Source organism: Nannospalax galili, unplaced genomic scaffold (assembly GCF_000622305.1).
Source record: "Nannospalax galili isolate Female #2095 unplaced genomic scaffold, S.galili_v1.0 scaffold1146, whole genome shotgun sequence".
Taxonomy (NCBI): Eukaryota; Metazoa; Chordata; class Mammalia; order Rodentia; family Spalacidae; genus Nannospalax; species Nannospalax galili.
In genome coordinates this window covers 185,333-208,882 of record NW_008355380.1, presented here as the reverse complement: position 1 = coordinate 208,882, position 23,550 = coordinate 185,333, and the positions used below count along the sequence as shown (strand labels likewise).

Below are 23,550 nucleotides of genomic sequence, written 5' to 3'. Positions count from 1 at the left end.
TTCACCAGGTTGGAACATATTCCAGATGTCCCTGGCCAATATCCACATACTCACCAGAAATCCAGAGGTGCTGTCCAGCAAGCAACGTACACGGCAGATGAAGCAGCGTGTCAGAAAGGCCGAGTACTCCGAGGGTGAGCCCTTACCCTCTTCCTGGGCCCTGAGAAGCTTCCCCAGGATGCTGTTATCTGCCAAGATAATGTAAAGGTATGGTGGTGAGGCATGGCAGCCTAGAGCCATGAAGGTATTGGATAAGCACAGGAGGAACATGTAATGGCCAGCCATGAAACTTGTAACAAACAGGCCACCCTAGCTGGAACACACAAGTCTCCACAAATCCACAAACCTTCGCTATCCTCTGTGGTGTCAAGAGGCAGTACTCTGGTGGATTTTGCTTTCATTGTCCCTGCCTTTATAGGCATTGTTTTTTGTTTTTTAGCACTGGTATATGTGTAACTATGGGTTAGTGTGGTGGTTTGAATGAGAATGCCCCCCCCCACACACAAAAGAGGTGCCTTATATATGAATACTTGGCCCCGTTGGTGATGCTATTTGCAGAAGTTTAGGAGGTGTAGCCTTGCTGGAGGAAACACATCATAGGGGCAGGCTTAAGCTTTGCCCCATTTTTAACTCAATCTTTCTGATTCCTGAGCCTGCTTGAAGATGTGCGCTCTTGGCTTTCTGCTCCAGCTGCCTCCTACCATGCCTCTCTGCCATGATGACTTCTTATCCCTCTGGAGCTCTAAGCTCAATAAACTCTTCCTTTTATAAGTTGCCTTGGTTATGGTGTTCATCGCAGCAACAGAAAAGTAACTAATGCAAGTCAGTTTCTTAGTGTTGGTAGGGCTGTATAAACGATATGGCATGTGGATGCCTTGGATTTAAGGTGAATGATGCTGTTGCATATTGAGGCTGGGTAGACACTTTGAATTATTTAAAGTTCTTTAGATGTGTGAGAAAGAAACAGGAAGCCATCCTCTGCATGGACACTTGGGTAATGTCACCCCTTAGAACATGCATGCATCTGTCCCCTCCAAGGCCACTGTCACCTGTTACTTATTGAGTTCTATGCCCAACTCACCTTTATCAGTCAGGTACAATGGGTTTGATGGGGAGTGGTTTGCAGGGTCTAGTACACAGAGGACAGTACTACCCTGAAGGGTCTTTTTTAAGTTAAATCTAAATTGGGCCAAAGAAGCTGCCTGGCATATATGAGACGAGAGAGTTCATAAAAACAAGTGGAAAGTTCTTTAGTTCTTCAGTGGTGTCAAGAACTGGGAGTAGCAAAAGTGGCAGAACCCTGTTGCCTGGATCTTGAGTATTTCCCAGAGGCTATGTGCTAAAGACTTGGTCTTCAACCTATGATGGTGTTGTGTGGTAGTGGAAAGCTTGTGGTGGTGGGGGTCCTAGGGCACTGGGAACATGCCCTTAGGGGAGGATAGTGGGACCCTGTTATGATTTAAAATGATGTGTTTGGGTGTCAAGTTGACAAGTAGTTGATGAAGAGTAGAGTTGTAATTGTTAATCTTGATTGTCACCTTGATTGGCTCTAGAATCACCTGAGATATAAACCTCTGAGCATGTCTTGGGGGAGATTTTAGATTGGATTAAATGAGGTGGGAAGATCCATCTGAGACATGAGCAAGTCTATTCTACGGGCTGGGGTCCTAAACCAAAGAAAAAGGAGAAAATGAGCTGAGCATCAGCATCCATCTCTCTCTGCTTCCTGACTGTGACACAGCTACCTTGTACTCCTGCTGCCATGGCTACCCTGCCATGATAGACTATATCTGGAACTGTGAGCCAAAGTAAACCTTAAGTTGCTTTTGTCAGGTATTTTGTTGCAGCAACAGGAAACCGACCCCAACCGCTTTCTTGTTCTCTCTGTGAGCAGGGCAGTAGGTAAGGGGCTTTGCTTCGCCAGGCACTCCTAACCGTCACATGCTGCCCATCGCCAGAAGCCTCCAAAACTATGAACAAAAATTAACTTTTTCTCTCTATGAACTGAGTATCTCAAGTATTTGTCATAGTGAAAAGCAGAGTAGAACATGGCCAGCAAGATACAAAGGCCCTCAGCACTAACAGTCTGGAATGAATCAACTGCAGGCTAAGGAGCGTTGGGAGGAAGACTCCAGAGAAAGTGGAATCCTGGAAGAAATCGCATGTGTAGATAGAGGAAAGTGAGGGTGTCGATGGGATTGGCTCACCTGCCTCAGCATGTGGGGGGTGTCCAAACACTGCCTGTGGAGGGTCCATGGCCCAGTGCAGTTGCCGGCAGAAGTCCTGACGGTCATCCACATGGATGTAGTCATAAATGTTTTGGTGCATTACATCTGTCTGAAATACAAAAACAGCAAATAGCAAAAACAGTTGCTTTAGTCTCATCCTGAATTTACATGTGTTACCTCTAGGTCTCTCCATTCTATGGCCCCTAGGCCCTGGCCTGCTTGGCGGTGCTATTGTGCCCTCATGACCATGGACACTTGGGCAGAGGCATCCTCCTTACTAAATAACTCAAGTACTTCGTGTTTCATATCAATCATGCCACATACCTCAACCTGCGCAGGTCCATGATGCCTCTAGGCCCCATTGGATCCCGAGCCTCTCTCTGGTCCTCTTTCCTCTAATCTTCTCAAAGTAAATCTTGCCCTGATGGCAAGCCAACATTTGCAGGCACTAGAATTCTCACTGGGTTGCTATCTAGCAGTGGATAGAACAGAAACCATGCCTGCAAAGACTGACTTCAGGGTCTTGACTGTGCCGTGTGCAGATAAATCACTGAAGGTACGGCCATGTAACCTCTGCCCCATCCCCTCCTCATAAGGAAGAATGCAGTTCATATTTTGCACTAGGAACCAGCCCATTCATGTAAGTTCCAGAAAGGTCTCTATGGGGCTAGACTCTCAGAACTGGTCTGCCTCTAACTGTCATTGTTTCCAACTGGATGATTATGATAACTAGAATATTTTTTTTTTCCTAAAGGGCGAAAAGTCTCTTAGCAGCCAAGACTTTAGAAAAAGTTACTTTTTAAGAATGTAACTAGCAGCCTCACCCAGAGTGCATGAAATCCCCCATCTTTCTCCAGCATCCTCAGAATTGCCTATAACTTTGTGGCTAAGTTCTGTGGCACCCCAGATAACAAGCAACAAGCAACATACACCTTCAGGGAGGAGGCAGAGGTGTGTGTCCATAGCCATGCATTGGATTCAGTGGCAGGCAGTCTAAAGAGAACATTTCACACAAAGAAATTCTCAGAGTCCAGAGAAAAGGCAGGTTGAACTACACATAAAGGGATACTGGGTTCTTTAGAGTTTGCCCTCCTGCGTAGTATCACAGTTGTGAGACTGGCCCATGTGTGGTGACATCAATTTCATCTAGTGGTGTTTCACTATGTGACCACTCTTACACGTACATCTCCTAATTCTGCCCTGCTATCTTCTATAAACATCTATCGTCCCCTTGTTATTTACTTTGAACGTGGTACAAGGCAGGAGATGAAATTGCTCTCTCTGGCTTGGATTCAGTTTACCCAGTGCCAGTTGTCTAGGAGACCCATTGTGGTCAGTGCCCTTCAGAGCTCTATTTACCCTAACCTTACGCCCATGGCACTACTTCCTTATACACGTCAACACTTCCTTATGCCAACTGACACAAACTCTTTATATTAACAGTGAGATAACTGCACAGTTTCTGCCTGCAGGAAGTGAAAATGGTTCAGCCTCAGTCTGCTCTAGGAGTTGATGTCATCTCAGGGAGGACAGACCAATTCTGACTAATACATTTCTTCACTTTCAAAGTCTTAATTGTTCTTTTTTCATTACAGGATGTGCTCTCTTTATATTGCTTTTTAAAGCTTTTGCTACTTCAATTTTTGTTACATTTATGTATTGTATATGTGGGAGGGTGTGTGCATGTGCTAGTGTGCACATGTGGAGGTCAGAGGACAACTTGTGGGACTTGGTTCTTTCCTTCCACCATGTGGGTCCCATAGGTCATGTGGATCAAACATAGGTCATCAGTCTTGGCAACGAGTGCCTTTACCAGCTAAGCCATCTTTTCAGCCCCTTCTATTTTAAATGTTTTTATTGTCTAGCTTCTTTCAGTGTCTTCTTGTCTTGAATTGTTCTGGGAGGGAGACCATGCATTTACTGTCTGCTGGCTCTTGTTGCCATCCATGGCTTGGCTTGTGTGTTTAGGACTTTGTTGTGAACTCATCTTCAAAGGGGATGTTTCTGTGGAGTCGAACACAGCTGAAGGGCCCCAGTTCTGCTTCACTGGTGCCCCAGTGAGTTCATCTGTCAACCTTGGGTTAGTTTCCAGATTGGGAGCCCCACTATGCATCAGTTGTCATGAGTGTATTATGCCAGAAACAAATACACATTTGTGTCTTTCCAAAATGTCAGAATTTATCCAATAATAAATTCACAAGCTCTATCAGTTTTGTTGACTAAAATTTGTCCAAGTTGTTCCAGTTTCCCTTGAGAGCCAGCAGTTGGAAAACATAGGTTCCTTTATTCCAACCTTAATCCTAATACTAATTCTCAGGCCACACATCATGCAGTGACTCTATCATTTATCTATCTATCATCCATCTATCATCTATCTATCTATCTATCTATCATCTATCTATCTATCTATCATCTATCTATCTATCATCCATCATCTATCTATCATCCATCTATCTATCATCTATCTATCATCATCTATCTATCTATCATCATCTATCAATATCATCTATATCACCTATGTACCAATCATCTATCTATCTATTTATTTATCTATCATCTATATCATCCATCTCTCTATCATTTGCCCATCATCTATTTATGTGTAGGCTATTGATTGGCTACAAAAGTGTTAAAGAGTTCATGGCAAAGTACAAGGAGTTCAAATAGGCCTTACTGGAGGTAGACGCAGAGAGTTGGTACAGATACAAAGACAATTTCTGCAGTGGGTAGATAAGACTGATAACTGAATTGGACAGCTGTTTGGAAGTGTGCAGAGCTAGGCAGGGTTGCAGGACTCAGCTAGGCCTAAGAGCTGAGTTGAACTGCAGAGGCCAGGTTCAGGACCCTAGAGGACATAGAGGTGATGTGCAAGACCATGTTCAGATGAACAGATGGATGGATGGATGGATGGATGGATGGATGGATGGATGGATGGATGATTAAATCTGATTAGGCCAGGTCAGCAATGGGGACCAAGCTGAGACAAAACCCTGAGGACAGCTGGGAACTCTTTATCAGGCCCTTGATGCACATATCAGATGGTCAGATTATAGGTGAGTGGGGGTCATCACTTTTGCAATTTTAGGTATGTGTCCTTTTCTTTTGGGGGTCCAGGTGAGGATGCTGCATCCTTCTTTAGTCTGGTTTGTTAAATAAGTTCTCAGGCCTGGGTTTTCTGATAAGGCTTTTTATACACCCATATTCTCAAAGGTTCCTAGTCTATTTTGATAAGTTCATGTGTGGCACCTTTTTACTTTTAGGAATAGGTTATCAGTTCATGCCTCATGGGTGGACTGGGTAGATGGTGAAGTCTACATGCACAGTGAGGTACACAGTCACCCTGCCACTGCATATGAACTACAAATGGTGCCAAATGCTGCTTATAAAATGGAGTCATCCAGGAAAAGGCACAGCCTGACAGGCACTGTATTTATATAATGTGGAGTAACTTAGAGGAGGGCACAGCCTTGCTTCCACAGCAGTGCAGATCTGGGTTCTCACTGGAGCTAATTTGCCATTGAAGCTTCTTTCTGAGTTCAGATAAAAGACAGCTTCCCTTATTACTTTCTGAGCCTTGAGTGGAATGTCTTCTTGTACTTGTTTGTAGATGAAACTAGACCTCCATGGTCTAGTATTTGAGGCATCTGTGCTCCAGCCCTTTGCCCTATGGTCTGTAATCATCTAACCTGGGCTGGTCAAGTCCAAATGAAGAATTTTTATTGATGCTGAGTTGAAGGGTATTTCTAGAATAAACTATATCTGAAGTGTGCCAAATATCTGAAGTTTAAGACATGGAATTACCAGATGAGATGGTGCTGCCAGTGGTGCTCAGAGTATAAGAAGCTGAGTGAGGATAGAGTCGCAGTTCACTCAGGGTCACCTGGCACCATGTCACTCCACTGAGGATGAAATATCTGTGCCCTAGGCAAAGCTGGGTTGTGTGGTGTGAAAAGCTTGATGCTAAATATTCTTAAACCTTATAAACATTACACATTTGCAAAGGTGACAGAACCCAGTATTTAACTGACTAAAACTGTTTTTGCTTCATTTACCTGGTGGAAGCCCAGATAGTCCACAATCGTTGCTGAAGCATAAAAGATCATCCCTTCTGCACTCACCACCAGAGCAAAGCCATTGAGAGACTGGGGAAAAACAAAGAAAGCTGAGTTGGCCGACCCCAAATGAAAAGGGCAAGGGGTGGTTTTGTGTAAACGTCCACGCGCTCCTCTTGTTTGGTTGTCTGTGCTCGGCATCTCCAGAAATTCCAGTGTGAGCCCTTCTTGTATCAGGTAACAGAACAAACTGATCATGGTCTGTGAAGCCGAAGACCTGAATCTCTCCAGGGAACATACATGTGTGTTTAATTAAATATAAGCAACATATAATATACAATGATATAATGAGGTATCACAACATAAAGAAAAATGTGGTCCTTTTGTTTCACTGTTCGGCGTGCTTCACCCACGTGTAAACTTCTCTATGTGCTATTTGGGACATTTTCAGCCTTTCTAAAAATTTTTGTATATATTCTCTCTTAATATTGGTGTCAAGTAAAAAAGTCACCCCCAAATGGTTCCTTCCCTTTTCCTCCCGATCTACTTATCTAGGACAAGAGCAGTATGTACCTTGACAGTCTGGTTTATCTCATAAATCATCCAACTTGGGCACATTTGGGAGATGGTGGGCACAAAGGACTACATTTTAATGTTCATCAATTCAGTGGCTATTAGTATATTCAAGTTTTCTATCTTACATGTTCATAGATACATTCCATCTTAACTACCATGTTCATATTTTATTATAATAAAATCTCAGTTGTAGCTACAATTGTGGGTTCTTCAAAGCAGATGATTGTACTGCGCTTGACTTACCATCTCCTTTTGTTGAAAAGCAAAGAAAATTCCTCATTTCTTTTCACAGTGGCTTCCCAGAATTATCACCAACAAAGATGTGCAACACACCGAGAGCCACTTACTGTCATAATCAGAGAGTATTCTGCATCTGTCATCTATCATCCATCCATCCATCCATCCTCTATCTACTTACCAATCATCTAGCTGTCACCTGTCTATATAATACAGCATTTTCATCTATCTGTCATCTACCTATGTGTTATATATATATATATATATATATATAATCTGTCATTTATCCTTCCATTATCTGCATCTACCTACCTACCTACCTTTGCCTCTGTCACTATGAAAAAGATAGTAAGAGGAGGGTTTGATGAGCATTAGGCATGCTAGGTGGAGTATCCCACTCAATCTCATCTCATCCAGTAAGGTCAAAACATTTGACTCCACCTGAGCAGAATCTAGAGTCTGGTCTTAGTCATCTAGACAGTGGCATTCATAATTGTTTCAGTTTGTATCTCTGAAATGCAAATATTTGGAGAATGTAAATATCATGGCATTGTAAGATTTATTTCCCCCTTACTTCTTGAATATTCTAGGTACTCCCTACTTTTCTGAAGTTACTGTCAATTTGTTAGGTGATAAATTACTTTACTATTATAGTTTTCATTTCTTTGCTAATGAGATGGAAAACATTTCAAGTATTCATTGATAACTTGTATTTCTTCCTTGGTAAATGGCCAAAGCATGTCATGTACCGACTTCTCTATGGGTGGTTATACAGGTGGTTAGTGTCACAGTGTGCGTAATCAGACATGCCAGCACTGAACCCCAGGAATCTGAAAGGTGTTCCAAAAGAAAGAAGTGATAACCACACTTGAAGACATGAAAGAAAAGCCAACTGCGTTTCATGGAAGCAGACAGAAGAACAAATAAAAATGAGTGAAAATCAACGAAAGCAGTTTAGAATGTCAAATAACAAAGGTCACCTACAACATCAACATTTTGTCTTTACAATTTTTATGGTTGAAAACTCCCAACAGACTCTTTAAGAAAAAAATGTAAGTTTCAGGCCGGGCATGGTGGCACACTCCTTTAATCCCAGCACTTGGGAGGCAGAGGCAGGCGGATCTTTGTGAGTTCGAGGCCAGCCTGGTCTACATAGTGAGTTCTAGGACAGCTGGGCTACAGGGAGACCCTGTCTCAAAAAGACAAAAAAAAAGTAAGTTTCTGACATGAGGAATTTACAAACCCTACAAATCTTAAAGAGATTATAAGGAAATATTGAGTGATATCCAGCAAATTAAACAATTTAAATAAAACAGGCAAATTCTTTGAAATATATGACTCAACAAAAGTGATAAAAGAACTAGAAAATCTAATACAACAGTATGCATATTTTGTTTGTCTGATTTGGGGAGCTAGGGCTAGAACTCAGGGTCTCACACATGCTAGGCAAGTTCTCACTACTGAGCTTCATTTTCAAGTCTGCCTAATATCTATTAAATAAATTGAATTTTTAATCAAAAGTTTCCCACAAAAATATTCACAGTACACTGACAAATAACTTTATCCAGAATATATAAAGAGCTTTTACAAACCAACAATAGCTGAAAAACTCAATTTTTAAAAATGAGCTTTTTAAACCCAATTGTTTTAAATGAAAAAAAAATTTAAGCCAATACTTAAATGTTAAAAGAAAGAGTAATGGCCATAATATATAGTAAAATGTGTTCAGGGTCACTAATAATAAAAGAAATGCAAGCTAAAACCACATGAAGATGTTTTTTGACACTGTGAGGACAACTTCTAAGAGACTGAGAACAAAACCACAGAGGAGTGCAGGAGCAGAGCTGCTGGAAATGGAAACATCCTCAGAGGCGCTGAAAGTAAACACACGTTCTCCTTAGGTCCCAGAAATCCACGATGGGACTTTGTATGCTTAATCATTTTCTATTTTATTAAAATTAATAGTTAAAATGGTGTAACTACAACTTACTATATGGAATCTGGAATATGTCATAACCTTCTTAAATGTGTATTTACCTTACTTCCTTTAGGGAAGGGAAATTTTCTTATGAAGGCAGGACACTTCCAACACTAAAGACAATGACTTTTTGATAATACCCCAAGAGTGAATGCAAAAAAAAATTAGAAAAGTGGGATTCTATATTCTGTCAAACTGAGAACGTCTGCCAACGTTGCCAACAAAACAAAACAAACAAAAATCAGTCAACGGACAGCAGAGGCAGAAGACAAAGTCAGAAAGTCTCTGCAGAAACCTCTGACAAAGATGAAGATCCAAGGAACTCACAGCTCAGCAGTGAAAAGAAAAACATTTGATTTAAACACATGCAAATGATTTGAACAAACATTTCTCAAAAGAAGATAGCAAACGGCTGATATGTACATGAAAAATGCTCATCATCACTGATCAGGAAAATGCAAATCCAGCCATAGTGTGTTGTCATTTCATCCTAGCTAGAGTAGCTACCATTAAAAAGACTAAAGGTCCAGATGTTTGAGGGATGTCTGTGCAGGTAAAGGCCTCTGTCACTAAGTCCAACAACCTGAGTTCAGTTCCTGAGACCTACAACGTGGAAGGAAAGAACTGATTCCTCAAAGTTGTCCTTTGACTTCCATATATGTGCTGCCACATGTATACCCATATGCACACATGTGCACTCAGTAAATATAAATAAATAGCTGGGCATGGTGGCGTATGCCTTTAATCCCAGCACTCGGGAGGCAGAGGCAGGCGGATCTCTGTGAGTTTGAGGCCAGCTTGGTCTCCATTAGTGAATCCAGGCCAGCTGCGGCTACAGGGAGACTTTGTCTCAAAAGACCAAAATAAATAATAAATAAAGTAATAAAGTAATAAAAATAGAGGGTTTTTTTTAAGGTAACAGGCACTGTCAAGGAAGTGGAGAAAAGAAAGTTTCCAAACACTCTTAGTAGGAATGTAAACTAGTGTTGCCATTATGGAAAACACTATGGAGTTTCCTCAAAAAGCTAAAAATAGGATAATGGTGTATCTAGCAATAACCCAAAGGAATGAAATCAGTGTGCTGAGAGACATCTGCACCTCTCTGTTCATTGAAGCACTATTCAAGGCACTGAGAGATGGAAACAGCCTAAGACATCACTGGCAGAATGAATGGGTGAATAAACACAATAGAGTACCATTCAGCTGTAAACAAAACAAAACAAAAATAATGAAATCCTGTCTATGATGGTTATCTTTGGATATCGATTTGATCAGATCTAAAATCTATTAGGACATAAGCCTCCTGAGCACCTTGTGAGGGATTATCAATATCAAGATTGGCTTCTGAGAATGTCTGTGAGGAACTGTGTTGATTACATGAATTAAAATGGGAAGATATATACTAAAAGATATAGGATGTTGGAGGGAAAAAGGTTTTTGCTTCTTGCCTGCTTACCTTCATGTCTCACTGGTGAGTTCATCTACCCTGTTGCTGCCACCACTGCTGCCCATCTTTGGATGAGGGCAGAGCTTAGCTTCTTCAGGCTTCCAAGGTGAACCAAAAACCAGTGGCTCTCCAGGACTCCTCCAGGCCTTTAAAGCTAGATTGAGACTGTTGAGGCACCCAGCCATGTGAACTGAGAAGCTGTCGGGTTCTCAGGCTCTCTAATGCAGGGACAGCCATTGTTGGACCACCTAGACTATATTGTGTAAGCCAATCTCGGTTCTAGTCCTCTAGAGAACACCGGCTATTACAATGACATTTGTAGCATCTATAATGAACTGGAGGACATTAAATAGGGTAAAGTAAGCAACATACTGAAAGTTGAACACTATATGTTCTCACTAATGTGGAAATAAAAAAAAATTAACTTCATGGAAGTAGAGCATGAAATAGAGGTCACTAAGTATGAAGAAGGGAGGCGGGTAGAGGTGGGTTCAGTCAGACGGGAGGGATGAGTTCTGTGTCTAGAGCGAGTAAGATGACTGTACTGCTCAACAACTAACTATGTGTTTTATATGGAGCTAGCAGAGAGGGCTTGGAAATTCTCAACACAGAGAAATAATAAACATTTAAGGACAAGAAATGCTGATTACTCCAACTTCATTACTACATATTGTTCATATGTATAAAATTATCACACTGTATCCCATGAATATATGTGTAATTGTTATATGTAGAAAAAAACCACAGTTCTTAGTATTTACCCAAGTGACATGGGGATATAGACATTCACAAAAATATCTGAAAAAGGATATTCTTAGCAGCATATTCATATTATTCAAAAGCTGGAAACAATCCAACATCTATGAATAAGAGAAGGGCAAACACATTTCTGAATAATAATAGAATGGAATATTACTACATAACAAAAAACAAACCAACAAAAAACCTTACTGACCACACAAAAACATGGATGAATCTCAAAAGCATTTAAAGTAAAGGCAACCAAGCACAAAGAAAATGACCTTTGTTTTTGTGAAGTCCATGAACAGGACAAACTTCTACAGTGCTAAAAATGAGAAAGTGGTTCCCTGGGGGCAGTAGGAAGAACTGACTTCATGGAGAAGATCTCTACACAAACGAACTTGAGAAGTTAAATAATGCAAATAATGTAAATATGAGAAAGCGGCTCCCTGGGGGACAGAAGGAGGAACTGACTGAATGAAGAAGACCTCTACACAAAGAAAAGTGAGAAATTAAATAATGTAAACACTTTTCCAGAGAAATAAAATTTATAATAGAGACAAGAAGCTTAAAGCGATAGCTTCTGTAGATGGAATAAGGGAAATTATCAGGAACCACTTCCCCAAAATGCACCAGGCACAGATGGTTTTAAGGTGGAACCCTATGGCTCAATGGTTAAGAGCACTGGTTTCTCTTGCGGAGGACCTGGTTTCAATTCCCAGCACCCACATGGCAACTAACAACTGTCAATAATTCCTGCTCCAGGGGATTCAACACTGTCTTCTGACTTCTGTGGCCACTGCACAACATGGGTGCACTTACGCACATGCAGGCAATACACTCACACATAAAATCATAATAAAAATATTTTTAAAAAGATGAATTCTACCAAAAATTTCAAGTCAGATAACAACAATGCTCATTAATTTCTCTAGCGATAGAAAGTAAATATTTTAATCTTTTTAAAGAAGTTATGACACTGACATCTAACTTTGCTATGAAAGTACCACAAAAAGAAAGTTACAAAGATGATCTTTGAATGCTGGTCTTAATGCACTAAATAAAATAGTGACTAGACATCAACTTCACATTAAGAAACAATACACCAATAACAATTTATTTGCTTTAGGAATTCATCAGTTCTTGGACATCTAGGTTGTTTCAAATTTCTGGCTATTATGAAAAGGGCCGCAGCGCACACAGATGAACAGGTGTTTCTGCAGTAGGGTATGAAGTCTTTTGGGTATATACCCAAGAATGGTATAGCTGGGTCATATACTAGGTCAATTTTGAGCTTTCTGAGGAATCTCCACATTGATTTCCATAGTGGCTGGACCAGTGTTTACTGCCACCAGCAGTGGATAAAGGTTTCCCTTTCTCCACATTCTCAGCAGCATTTGTTGTTTGTTTTCTGGATCTTAGCCATTCTGAGTGGGGCAATATGAAATTTCAAAGTGGTTTTAGTTTGCATTCCCTGATTTTTAAAAATGTTGAACATTTTAAAAGTATTTCTCATTCATATGTGTTTCATCTTAAGAGCACCCCCTGTTTAGTTTCTTGTCCCACTTTTTAATTGGGCTTTTTTAAGGTTTTTAAATTCCTGTATATTGTAGATGCTAACTCTCTGTCAGAGTATAGCTGATAAAGGCTCTTCTCATTCTGTAGGCTGCCTCTTCAGTCTAATGAAAGTACCATTTGATGTACAGAAGAAGTCGTTTAGTTTCATGTGTCCCATTCATCAAATGAACTTAATGCTTGTGCTATAGGAGTCCTGTTCAGAAAGTCCTTTCTTATGCGTATAAGTTCCAATGTATCCTCTACTTTCTCCTCTATCTGATTCATGGTATCAGGTCTTACGTTGAGATCCTTAATCCATTTGGAGTTGAGTTTTGTGCATGGTGAGAAATAGGAATCAATTCATTCTTTCACGTGCTGCCATCCAGTTTGACCAGCACCATTTGTTGAACATGCTGTCTTTTCTCCAGTGTGTATATGTGGCTCCTTTGCCAAAAACCAGGTGGCTGTAAATGTGCATATCTAAATCTGGGTCTTCAATTCTATTCCACTGATCCTGTCTGTTTTTAAGCCAATAATTCTGTTTTTATTACATTTTTTTGTGTTTCCATATGAAATTTGAGATTATTTTTTAAATTTCTGTAAATAATTATGAAATTTGCAGGTAAATGAATGGAACTGGAAACAATCATCCTAGTGAGGTAACCCAGACCCAGAAAGACAAATATCACATGTTCTCTCTCATAGCCGGATGCCAGCTTTGAAATCTTAAATATGCATGTTTCAATTTGAAAATCCAGAGAAGTCAGGAAACTGAAAAAAGGCCATGGAGGCTTCCTAGGAGGGGTGGTAGACTGCAGTGATATAAAGGGGGAAAGAGGAGTAAATTAGGAAGGACTAAATGGGGCAGAGAATGGGAGTGCACAACAGAGGAGGGAGTATGGGGAGAGATCACCAACACCAAAGGCCTTAAAAAAGCCATATGGAAACCTACTACTATAGAAGCTTCTTAGAGTGTGTGTGTGTGTGTGTGTGTATGTGTGTGTATATATGTGTGTGCACATATATGTGTGTGTATATATATGTGTGTGTATATATGTGTGTGTATATATATGTGTGTGTGTGTGTGTGTGTATATGTGTGTGTGTGTGTGTTATAAAAAGATACCTTATGACAGGGGAACACTGTCATAGATACTACTAGATAACTAGATACCATAGGCTAACAAAATAAAACCCCAGTGCCAGGAATGGACTCCCTTACTTGAAGCTGTTTACCAGGGGTCCCATAGATCCTCAAACAATACTGGCCATTTCCTCTGCTCTTGGATACCCACCAGAACTTCACGTTAAGACACTACATATATGAGCTGAGAACAAACAAGGAGAAATCAAGCTGGTACTAACTTCAAAGTTTCATGTCTACTAGTTTTCATAGCGCTGGAAGGTGTTATGCATGCTACTTGAATAAAAAAAATCATTGACTTCACCCAGCTGTGAACACTGTGAACTACAAAAATTGGTCTGGCAAGATATGCCCACCTATACAATAGTGGCATGAATATTATGGGAATAACCAACACTTTCTAATTGGATTTAAAGTCTGCTTCATAAGACAGAGCCCATATCTGACATTGATACTAGGGCTAGGAAAGTTAGGCTAGACAAGTCACAGGTCATAGGGGGAGAGTCTAATACTAGTTTTCTACCAAATAGTTACAATATTAAATGGACAAATGACTTATTATTATACCCATAGATTAATGCATCTTTCAATCCTCACCAGAGAACCTTTCTTAGGAACAGATAGTTATTAACACAGAAACCCACAACTGGCCAACATGCAGAGGCTAAGAGGCTGCAGACTGCTTATCCCTGAATAGGACGCCTATATCAAACTTCTGCCCCCGAGGCTCAGGGGTCATTGTAGAAGTGGGATGGAAAGAGTGTAAGAGCCAGAGGTGGTAGATAACCACAAGGAAACAGAGTTTTCCAGATAGGTGGTCAGTTGTGCCTATAAACTCACAGCAATGGTGGCAATATGCACAAGTTCCATGCAGGCTCAAAACGGACAAAATCCCAGCACAGACATGAGGAAGTGGGTAAGAAACCCCAACAGTACCTGAGCAACAATTGGCAACTGATGGCTGCTGGGAGGGGGAAAGTCAATCTCTTTCAAGGACGTGATTCTTGGTAAGTTGACCAGGGTCCAGTGGCTGGACCCACACTGAAGGATGTTTGGGGACACAAATTAGACTCTATATGATACATTAAATGGGTGAGTGGCAGTAGCAGGAAGTGCAGATAGGGGAAGGGATTTAAATACTATCAAAAATATTGTATGAAAATTGCAAAAAAATAATTAAAATAGACTTTTAAAACTGTATATTTATGGGCTGGAGAGACGGCTCAGCAGTTAAGAACACTGTTCTTGCAGAAGACCAGGGTTTGAATCCCAGCACCCACATGGCAACTAACAACTGTCTGTAACTCCAGTTCCAGGGGATCCGACAGCCTCTTTTGTCCTCACAAGCATTCGTTGCATGACATGGGTGCATTTACCTACATGCAGACAATGTACGCATATATATAAAATAAAAATGGTAAATAAAGTATTCTTTAAAAAACTGTACATTTATATTCCTGAATATATGACCATATCAAGCAAATATTACTGTGTCTAATTTGCTATATACCTATTCAGAAAAGTTTGAAACAACAAAATAAGTCTTTAGTCTCAAAAAACCCAAACAAAACCCAACATACTACACAGGCTTTGTCACTGCAGCAGGTTGAACCTGGGGCTTGAACAAAAATAAATCAATGAACCAGACAGAAATCCTGACACAAACTGAAGCACGATGGACAACTAATACCTAGAGACAGTGCCACCCCAAGCCAAAGGACAAAACTGGGTTCAATAAACAATGCTGCATTTAGAGGATTTATTACTGCTTTTTGTTAATTTATCAGAACTGACTAATTTCCCATGAGACAATCATCTTTTTTTTTTAACTTATAAAAAGGAAGAGTTTATTTGAGCTTACAGTTCCAGGGGAATCAGAGTCCATCACAGTGAGGAGGCATGGCGGCAGAGGCGGCTGGAGCAGGAGCAGAGGCTCACATCTTCAAGCAGCCACAGGAAGCAGAGTGCCCGGACATCCGGTAAGGCTTAAGAATTCTTTATGCCTGTTCCCAGTCATGTGCTTCCTCCAGCATGGCCACACCTTCTAAGACCTCCCAAAACACCGCTACCAACTAGGGACAAAATGTCTGAACACTTGAACCTATGGGGGACATTCTCATTGAAACCACCACACCAAGGAAGAAGGAACCTCAATTGAGGCATTTCCTCCATCGAACTGACTTGTGGGCATTTTCTTGATTGCTGATTGATGTAGGAGAGCCCAGTCCCCTGTGGGCAGATGAGCCTGGGCTGTATAAAAGTAGCTGAGAAAGTCAGAGGGGATCAAGCCAGTGAGTAATGTTCCTCTGCTTCAGTTTCTGTCTCCAGGTTCCTGCCTTGAGTTCTGAGACAGTTGTCTTTTAAGGTGGCTTGCCCTTCTTCTGGGGCTGTCCATCACCTGTCTGATGAACAGGTGGAGAGACTTGTGTTAATTTATTTAGACTGGTTTTTCCAAGGGAGGATGGGCTAAATTTCTCCTTCAAGCTGTGTTGGCTTCCATGGTTCTCCATACCTTATTTCCTATACATTACCTGCCTGGGATGATTGAACAGCTGGGATATTTTCTGTTTCTTAGAAGTTTCCCAAAATTTGTTTATAAAAAAAAACAAAATATGGGCAAAATATCTTCCTCCCCATTCTTTGGGAAGACTACTGCCTTTTCTTCCTTGCTAGCACCACAGTAATTTTGTTCAGATACTATCACAGGCCATACTCTTAAAACATCTCTCTTCTGGATTCCCATACAGAAATATTTGGCCATTGAGGCAGAGGCAGACGCATAGGCACAGACATAGATGGGGCTTGGGAACTCTGTAGTCTGATAAAGGAACCAACCTGGGCTGCATTCTTCCACCTTCCTGCAAGAAGTGCAAAGGATGCTCACAAAGCAGGTGGGTCTAAGGATGAGCCACGGTGACAACAGTGGAAGGAGCCTGAGACCCTGACCCTGTGCTTCCCTGAGATGTCAGCTCTGCACTGCAGCATGTTTTTGTCTCCAAGATCCAGGCAGAGCTGGTCCACACTGCTGAAGCCTTCTTCTAGCTGGGCTTTATCTTTGCTGTTTTCTCTCCCCTTTAATTTCTTTTTCAGTAAACTTTGTAGTGAATTTTTCTGCCTCCTTCAGTTGAATGCAAGAAGAGCCTAGTTTTCAGAGATCTGTATTTCCATTTCTGGGATTGTGGTTGTGGGAGGTGGACTACAACAGGTTCCAGTTCAACTCACAGGTTCTGTGTGCTACCTGGAGAGGGTGTGACCTTGCACTCAATTCAGAGGAAACCCCACATATGCTGACATAGATACCCCACTCAATTTAATTTTTTGTTCTCCTACAAAGCCGCTTTTCAGCAAAGTATAGGTTAACATTTCAATTTATAATTATAGATGTTAAGAGTTCTGCTTTATGTAACTATACATAATAAATCAGAAGTATGTTCAGAGTCATTTTGGAAATTGTTGGAAATTCTGTCCTAATCCCAGCTAAAATTAATTTAACAATTTTTGCCATATGTGTGTGTGATGTAGTGTGTATGTGCACTTGTTTGTGCAGGTGTGTAAGCCCCTCCACATACGTGGAGGCCAGAGGAGGATTTCCAGTGTCTTCCTTGATCACTCTCCATTGTATTTTTTTTATTTTGGGGGGAGGTCTCCCTGTAGCCCTAGTTGGCCTGGAACTCACTATGGAGACCATTATAAAGAAATACAACCCAAAGATATGCTAATATGACACATATACACTAAGAAATAACTGTAGGAAAACAGTAAAAGTTTTCGTTTTCTGTAAATAAACTATCCATTTCTTTAAGAGCAAAAAACTTCATACATATAGCAAAAACACTGCAATTCATAATTCAAACTAATCTTGAATCTGAGCCCAGGTGCTTGAGGCAGTGTTCATTGGTGTTGTGTGGTAATGACAACTTGTATAATGAAAAGTGTGCATGTTGTATATTCAGAACCAAGGTGTAGTGAAGTCATGAGATGCAACACAGGACAGTGCAGGCAGAAACAGCTCAGATTAATTACATACTTGGTTTTGGATTGATTTTTGGATACTGAGCATTCAGAAACTTTTACTGTTGTACATTTCTCATGACCTCCATATTCCGTTACACAATCCTATGTGGGATTGTAACACATAGTAAGAAGCTGGACTTTACATTTTTTAAATGTTTGTGTGTGTGTGTGTGTGTGTGAGTGTGTGTGTGTGTGTGTGTGTGTGTGTTTGGTACTGGTAATTGAACCCAGATCCTCATATGTGCTAGGCAAGGATATCACCATTGAGTTGTATCACAAGCCGTATTTTTAACTTTAAAAACCTTTCAGGCTGGAGAGTTGGCTCAGTGGTTAAGAGCACTGACTGCTCTTGCAGAGGACCTGGGTTTGATTCCTGTACCCACATGGCAGCTATGAGCCATCCTTAACTCCAGTTCCAGGGGAATCCGAAGCCCTCTTCTGACCTCCACAGCATTGCACAACACAGGTGCACTCACATACATGCAGGCAATACATTTGTACACATAAAATTAAAAAATGAAGCTTTTAAAGTTGTGATAATATATGCAAAACATAAAAGTCACCATTTTAACCACTTTAATTGCACAACACAGTGGCATTAAGCACAATTCACAATACTGTGTGATCATCATAGTCCATCTCCAGAACGCTGCACCTTCTTAAACTTGAGCCGTGTCCCTAATGAACACCAACTCCCAGGTTCCCAGCCTTAGCACACCATCCAACCTGTCTCTACTGATCTGGCTCTTCTACAGACAAGTGAGGCTGCACAGTATTTAGTATTTGTACCTCTGAGACTGAGTTACTTCACACGGCATAACAATCTCAAGATTAATTCATACACCTTGCACATATGCCATAAATTCTTTTCCTTTCCCCTGGCAGCCATCATTCTACTCCCCTTTTCTATGAATTCCACTTTTTCAGGTTCCACAGAAGAGTGAGACCATGCATCGATTTGGCTTATTTCACTAAGCACAATGTCTTCCAGCTCCATCCATGTTGTTGCAACTGATGGGATTACCTTCTTTTATGGCTGAATAATATTCCATTGCATATATTAATCTGGCCATCTGCTGATGGGCACTTAGGTTGTTTCCATTTCTTGGCTATTGTGACTAGCATTGTGACAAAAAATGGGAGTACGAATGCTTCTTTAACATGATGATTCCATTTCCTTTTTATACACACCTAGTAGGGGGATTGCTAGATCAGAGTCAGCTCTATTTTTAGCTTTTGGAAGACCCTGTATGCTGTTTTCTATAATAGCTGAGCTCATATTTCCACCAATAGTGAGCAAGGGCTCCCTTGCCATGCTCTTTCAACAGTTATTTTTTAGTCTTTTTGATAGTAGCCATTCTGTCTGGACAAAGTGGCATCTCGCAGTGGTTTTGATTTGTATCTCTCTGATAATTAGTGACTAAGCACTTTTCAGTATATCTGCTAGCCTTTGTATATCTCGTTCTGAGAAATGTCTATCCAGGCCCTTTGCATATTTTAATCAGGTTGTTTTGTTTCTGTTTGCTTTTGAGTTGAGTCTCACATATTTTAGATATTAACGCCTCACTGGATGTATGATTTGTAAGTGTATTCTCCCATTCTGTGGACTGTCTCTTCTACTGACCATTCTCTTCACTGTGAGAAGATTTTAGATTCATGCAATCCCGTTTGTCTGTTTTGCTTTTCCATTCATCTGTTGATGGATGCTTGGGTGGCTCCTCATTCTGGCTTGGTGAAGAAGGCGGCTGTGAATATGGACATGAGCTGGCCAGGCCTCTCTAAAAAGGGAGGTACTGAGGGGAAGGTAAAGGTCCACTTTGCACTTTGCTCTTCTTGTAATCCCATTGGAGAAAAGAAGGTTCGGGAACTTACAGTAAAGGTTTGAATGTCACTTTGCTGCTCTCAGAGCTAGCAGGATTTTCAGAAAGAGGCACCCAGCACTTTTGACTTGCATTTCACATGTGCTGGCTTCAAGTCATTTGCCTGGGAAGCCTGAGAGCTTTTGTCAGCCTATATTTGATATAGGTGGGTAACAACCACAAGTTTGACAGCCTCCTATATCCCTCCCCCTAGTGCCCAGGAGGATCTGTACACAGCTGGGGCAGGTGAGGACAGAGTTGGGGCTGTGGAAGGGTGGACAGCTAGTATCAATCCTTTATCATGTGCCAGGCATGTGGTTAGGGTGAGCTGGTAAGGCCAGTGTAGTGCCTAGTTCCCAGGGCTCAGCAACAGGCTCATCATATTCACATACCCCATACCTTACAGACAGTTTGTTCTATCCCAGAGTGGTCCCAAACTATTACAACTTACACTGTTGGCTATCATCCATCACCTAACCCTCAGGCCCCTGCACCCTGCTGACCTGGGACATGGGAAGAAATGAGAGTGATGATGGGGTATACCAAGGGGTATTTGGAAAGCAAGGTATCATCGCTATGTGAGAACTTAGGTTGTTATGTGAGAAGAGCCAGCAGGGCAGTGAGTAGGTGAAGTACAGAGGGAATGTCCTCAGAGTTTAATGCCATTCCAGGCACTAGTCATGGGGTAGTCCTCTCTTCTCTCTCAGGTGAGTGGCAGATGTGCAACAGGCTGAGCCAGGTGGTGTGTCCTTAGCAATAAGCCCACCAGACAAAAATGTGGCTTGGCTGTGCTTTCCAACTCCCACCACAGCTTTTCCCAGCTCACTGCTTGCCACATACTCATGATGTCCTACTAATAATAGTTCAAAGACCAAAGACATTTTCAAGGCTTGAGTATATAAAATGTCTTCTTAAAAAAGATTTTATGAGATTAGTCACAAGCAAAAACAATCTTAATTTTAACTCACAAGGCAGAATTTTTTAAAAGACCATAAAATGCTGTTTGTGGGATCATATGGATTCAATATCAGATTGACTTTCTGGTCCAGAATTGTCATGCCAAATTCTTTTACACATGTGGGACCATCTTTCAAATATGCATCATGCTACCATTTTTTTCTTTTAATTAAAGTTCTCTCTCTCTCCCTCTCTCCCTCTCTCTCTCTCTCTCTCTCTCTCTCTCTCTCTCTCTCTCTCCCTACAAAGTTAAAAAAACATGGTACATGGAAAATGAGATCATTTTTCCAAGTGGAAAAAAGGATTTGGCCCTAAGGTTAAGGCTGCATTTTTTTTCTTTTTTTAATTTTTATTTAATGTGTATGAGTGTATTGCCTGATGTGTATAAGTGCACCCATGTTATGCAGTGCCTGTGGAGGTCAGAAGAGGGTGTTGGATTCCTCTGGAACTAGCGTTATGGACAATTGTTAGCTGCCATGTGGGTGCTGGGAATTGAACCCAGGTCCTCTGCAAGAACAGCCAGTGCCCTTAACCACTGAGCCATCTCTCCAGCCCAAAGCTGCATTTTTAAAGAAAAAAGTCACATTTATGTTCAGTTACTAAAAGTCACAACATGATGCACCTGTCACTGAAGATGGTGGTCAGTATAGGTGAGGGTCAGTGGCCTAACGGCCCCTCAGCTCTGCCCTTGGAAGTCATATCCACCTTCTGCATACAGTGAGACCAGTAGGACTTCCTTTGGTGAACTTTGAATATCATGATTTCTTCCAGTCCTATGGCAGGAAAATAGCCAGCAAGTACTTCAAAGATTATTTTTGTCAAGGTCACAGCAAAGGGAAAAAAAAAAGAGGGAAAAAGGAACAATTCTCAACAGTTCCTCTCATCTCTCCCCCTTGGCATTAGGGGAAGTTGGAGCAAGTTGCTCCCCTGGGAGTTGTTGTCATGGTGACGCACAACAACAAGCTCACTAGTCACGCGAGCAGCGGCACCGGGCAGGCGTTGGGGCAGCTGGCTGGGCCTCCTGGAGCCAGATCACTCGCAGGGGCCGCAGCATGGGTCTAGTGTGCGTGCGAGCAGTGTTCTTGCCGGGGGAGCGGAATAAATGGCTGTTTATAGATCCCACAAATAGTAAACTTAGCCTTAAATTTCTTCCACAAGGCAACTACAGCACTTGAAAGCAGCTCCAGAGAGACATGCTGACTATGGCCACAGAGGCTGCAGGTGCTCACAGCCTTGGGAGCATCACATTCTCGCCAACAATCCTCTCATTAATTCTGTGCCATGCTGTGTCTTACTGGTAGAAAGGCCTGCAGCTAACCTGCCTTGGGTCTTTCTTTTACTTGAGGTCCTGACTGGGCAGCCAGAACTGTTCATAAGCATGAGCACTGGCTGTTGTTATCTAAGTCCCTGACCCTAGCAGATACTGTAGCTTCAAAACTACCAGGGCACCCCAGGTTTTTACACCCACAGTACCTCTGTGTTTGGACGGAAAGTGTACCCTTTACAACTGTGTGATCCTGGGCAACTTAATCAGGCTTTCTGGACCTCACCCTCAATTTCTTCACTGTAGTAATGGCTGTCTGGGAGGACTGAATGAGCCTGGGCCTCCCTGAACACTGTCAAGTAGAGCCCAAACAGGAATGATACTGGGTACAATGTCAGGCACGAACTCTATGCTGGATGTGTGAGCTGTTTTCTAGGAAACAGCTTACTCTCAAAGACAGGGTCCTACTTTACAGGTATATAGGCTTCAGAGCTGGGCTTTGTGTGGCCTCACTATGAGTATAGATGCCTATAAATCAGGTTTATCTCCTGAGATGCCCAGCTAAAGGTAACAAATAAACATAACACTAGTGATGACTAAGATGGTGAGGGAGCTGCCAATATCTGTCAAACAGAACTGGACTCCTCCTGCCAGAGGCCTGGTGAGGGTGCTGAATCTGATGACCCCAGAAATCAGGGACCCCACTGTGTATATTCTGAACAATGTGCCTCCGCCTTGAAGACCTTCTGGTGAGAATCTGCCCTGGACAAAGTTCTAGGCCTTTCCCTTATAGAAGGGATTGTCTGCTTCAGGAGGGCTCAGAGTCAGCTCAGATCAGGAGGAAGTAGGTGTGGGAAGGTGAGAGCTTGGGTAGCCTGGAGACAAGGCTCTCCTAACAGAATATCAGCTAGACTGGTAGAATGGTGGCAGCAGGTCTGGGGGCTTCCCCTTGGGAGTGCACAGCCACAGTGTGTGTCATACCCCCAGAGGGGAATCCATGCTGTGACAAGCTGGAGTGCTCTCTGCAGGTCAGGTACATAGGTGTCCAGGTTACTGAAGTCATTCACCTGCTCTTCTCACCCCTTTCCTGGACAAAAGTTTCTCTAAAACACCAGCCGTGCTTGAACTAACTGGAAGACTGCAGGAAGACACCATACTGCATTTCCTCAGTGTTCAGCAGATTTAGAATGTGCAGCAATGAAGTGAACAATGTAGACTTTGGAAACATAGTACCTGATGTCCCATCCAGCCTACACCTGTTTCTTGGTAGTCCTGCTTTGAGATCCCACTGATGTCACCATTGGACTCACTGAATTGGAGCTCAATAAACACCAGGACAGGATAGAAACTGAGTGGCCAGTGTGTCTAGCTCAGAGTGTGGATGGTTAGAGGTGTATGCTGGACAGTCAGAGTGAATGGTATAGGGTCCTGGGAGTCAAAAGGCCACAGAGAAACCAGGCCCAGCCCAAGAAACCTGAACCACCTTTTGGGGTGGGG

The 23,550-nt window shown here is 41.8% G+C and overlaps 1 protein-coding gene across 6 annotated transcripts in view; it reads right to left on the bottom strand.

Moving 5' to 3' along the window:
• Ahrr (aryl-hydrocarbon receptor repressor) overlaps positions 1–23,550 on the bottom strand; it is a 91,609-nt gene that overhangs the window by 18,329 nt on the left and 49,730 nt on the right. For 3 of the 6 annotated variants that reach the window (XR_003846988.1, XM_008852486.2, XM_029555769.1), the window contains exons 5-7: positions 6,281–6,370; positions 2,208–2,337; positions 55–188 (exon numbers count right to left, since the gene is read on the bottom strand). Coding sequence is in view for 5 of the 6 variants with exons in the window: in XM_008852486.2 (XP_008850708.1) it covers positions 55–188; positions 2,208–2,337; positions 6,281–6,370 (354 nt within the window). In the remaining variant the exon portion in view is untranslated. Of the gene's footprint in view, positions 1–54; positions 189–2,207; positions 2,338–3,158; positions 3,222–6,280; positions 6,371–23,550 lie in introns of those variants that run through there. The other 3 variants (XM_029555771.1, XM_029555772.1, XM_029555770.1) reach the window with 3 other exon arrangements.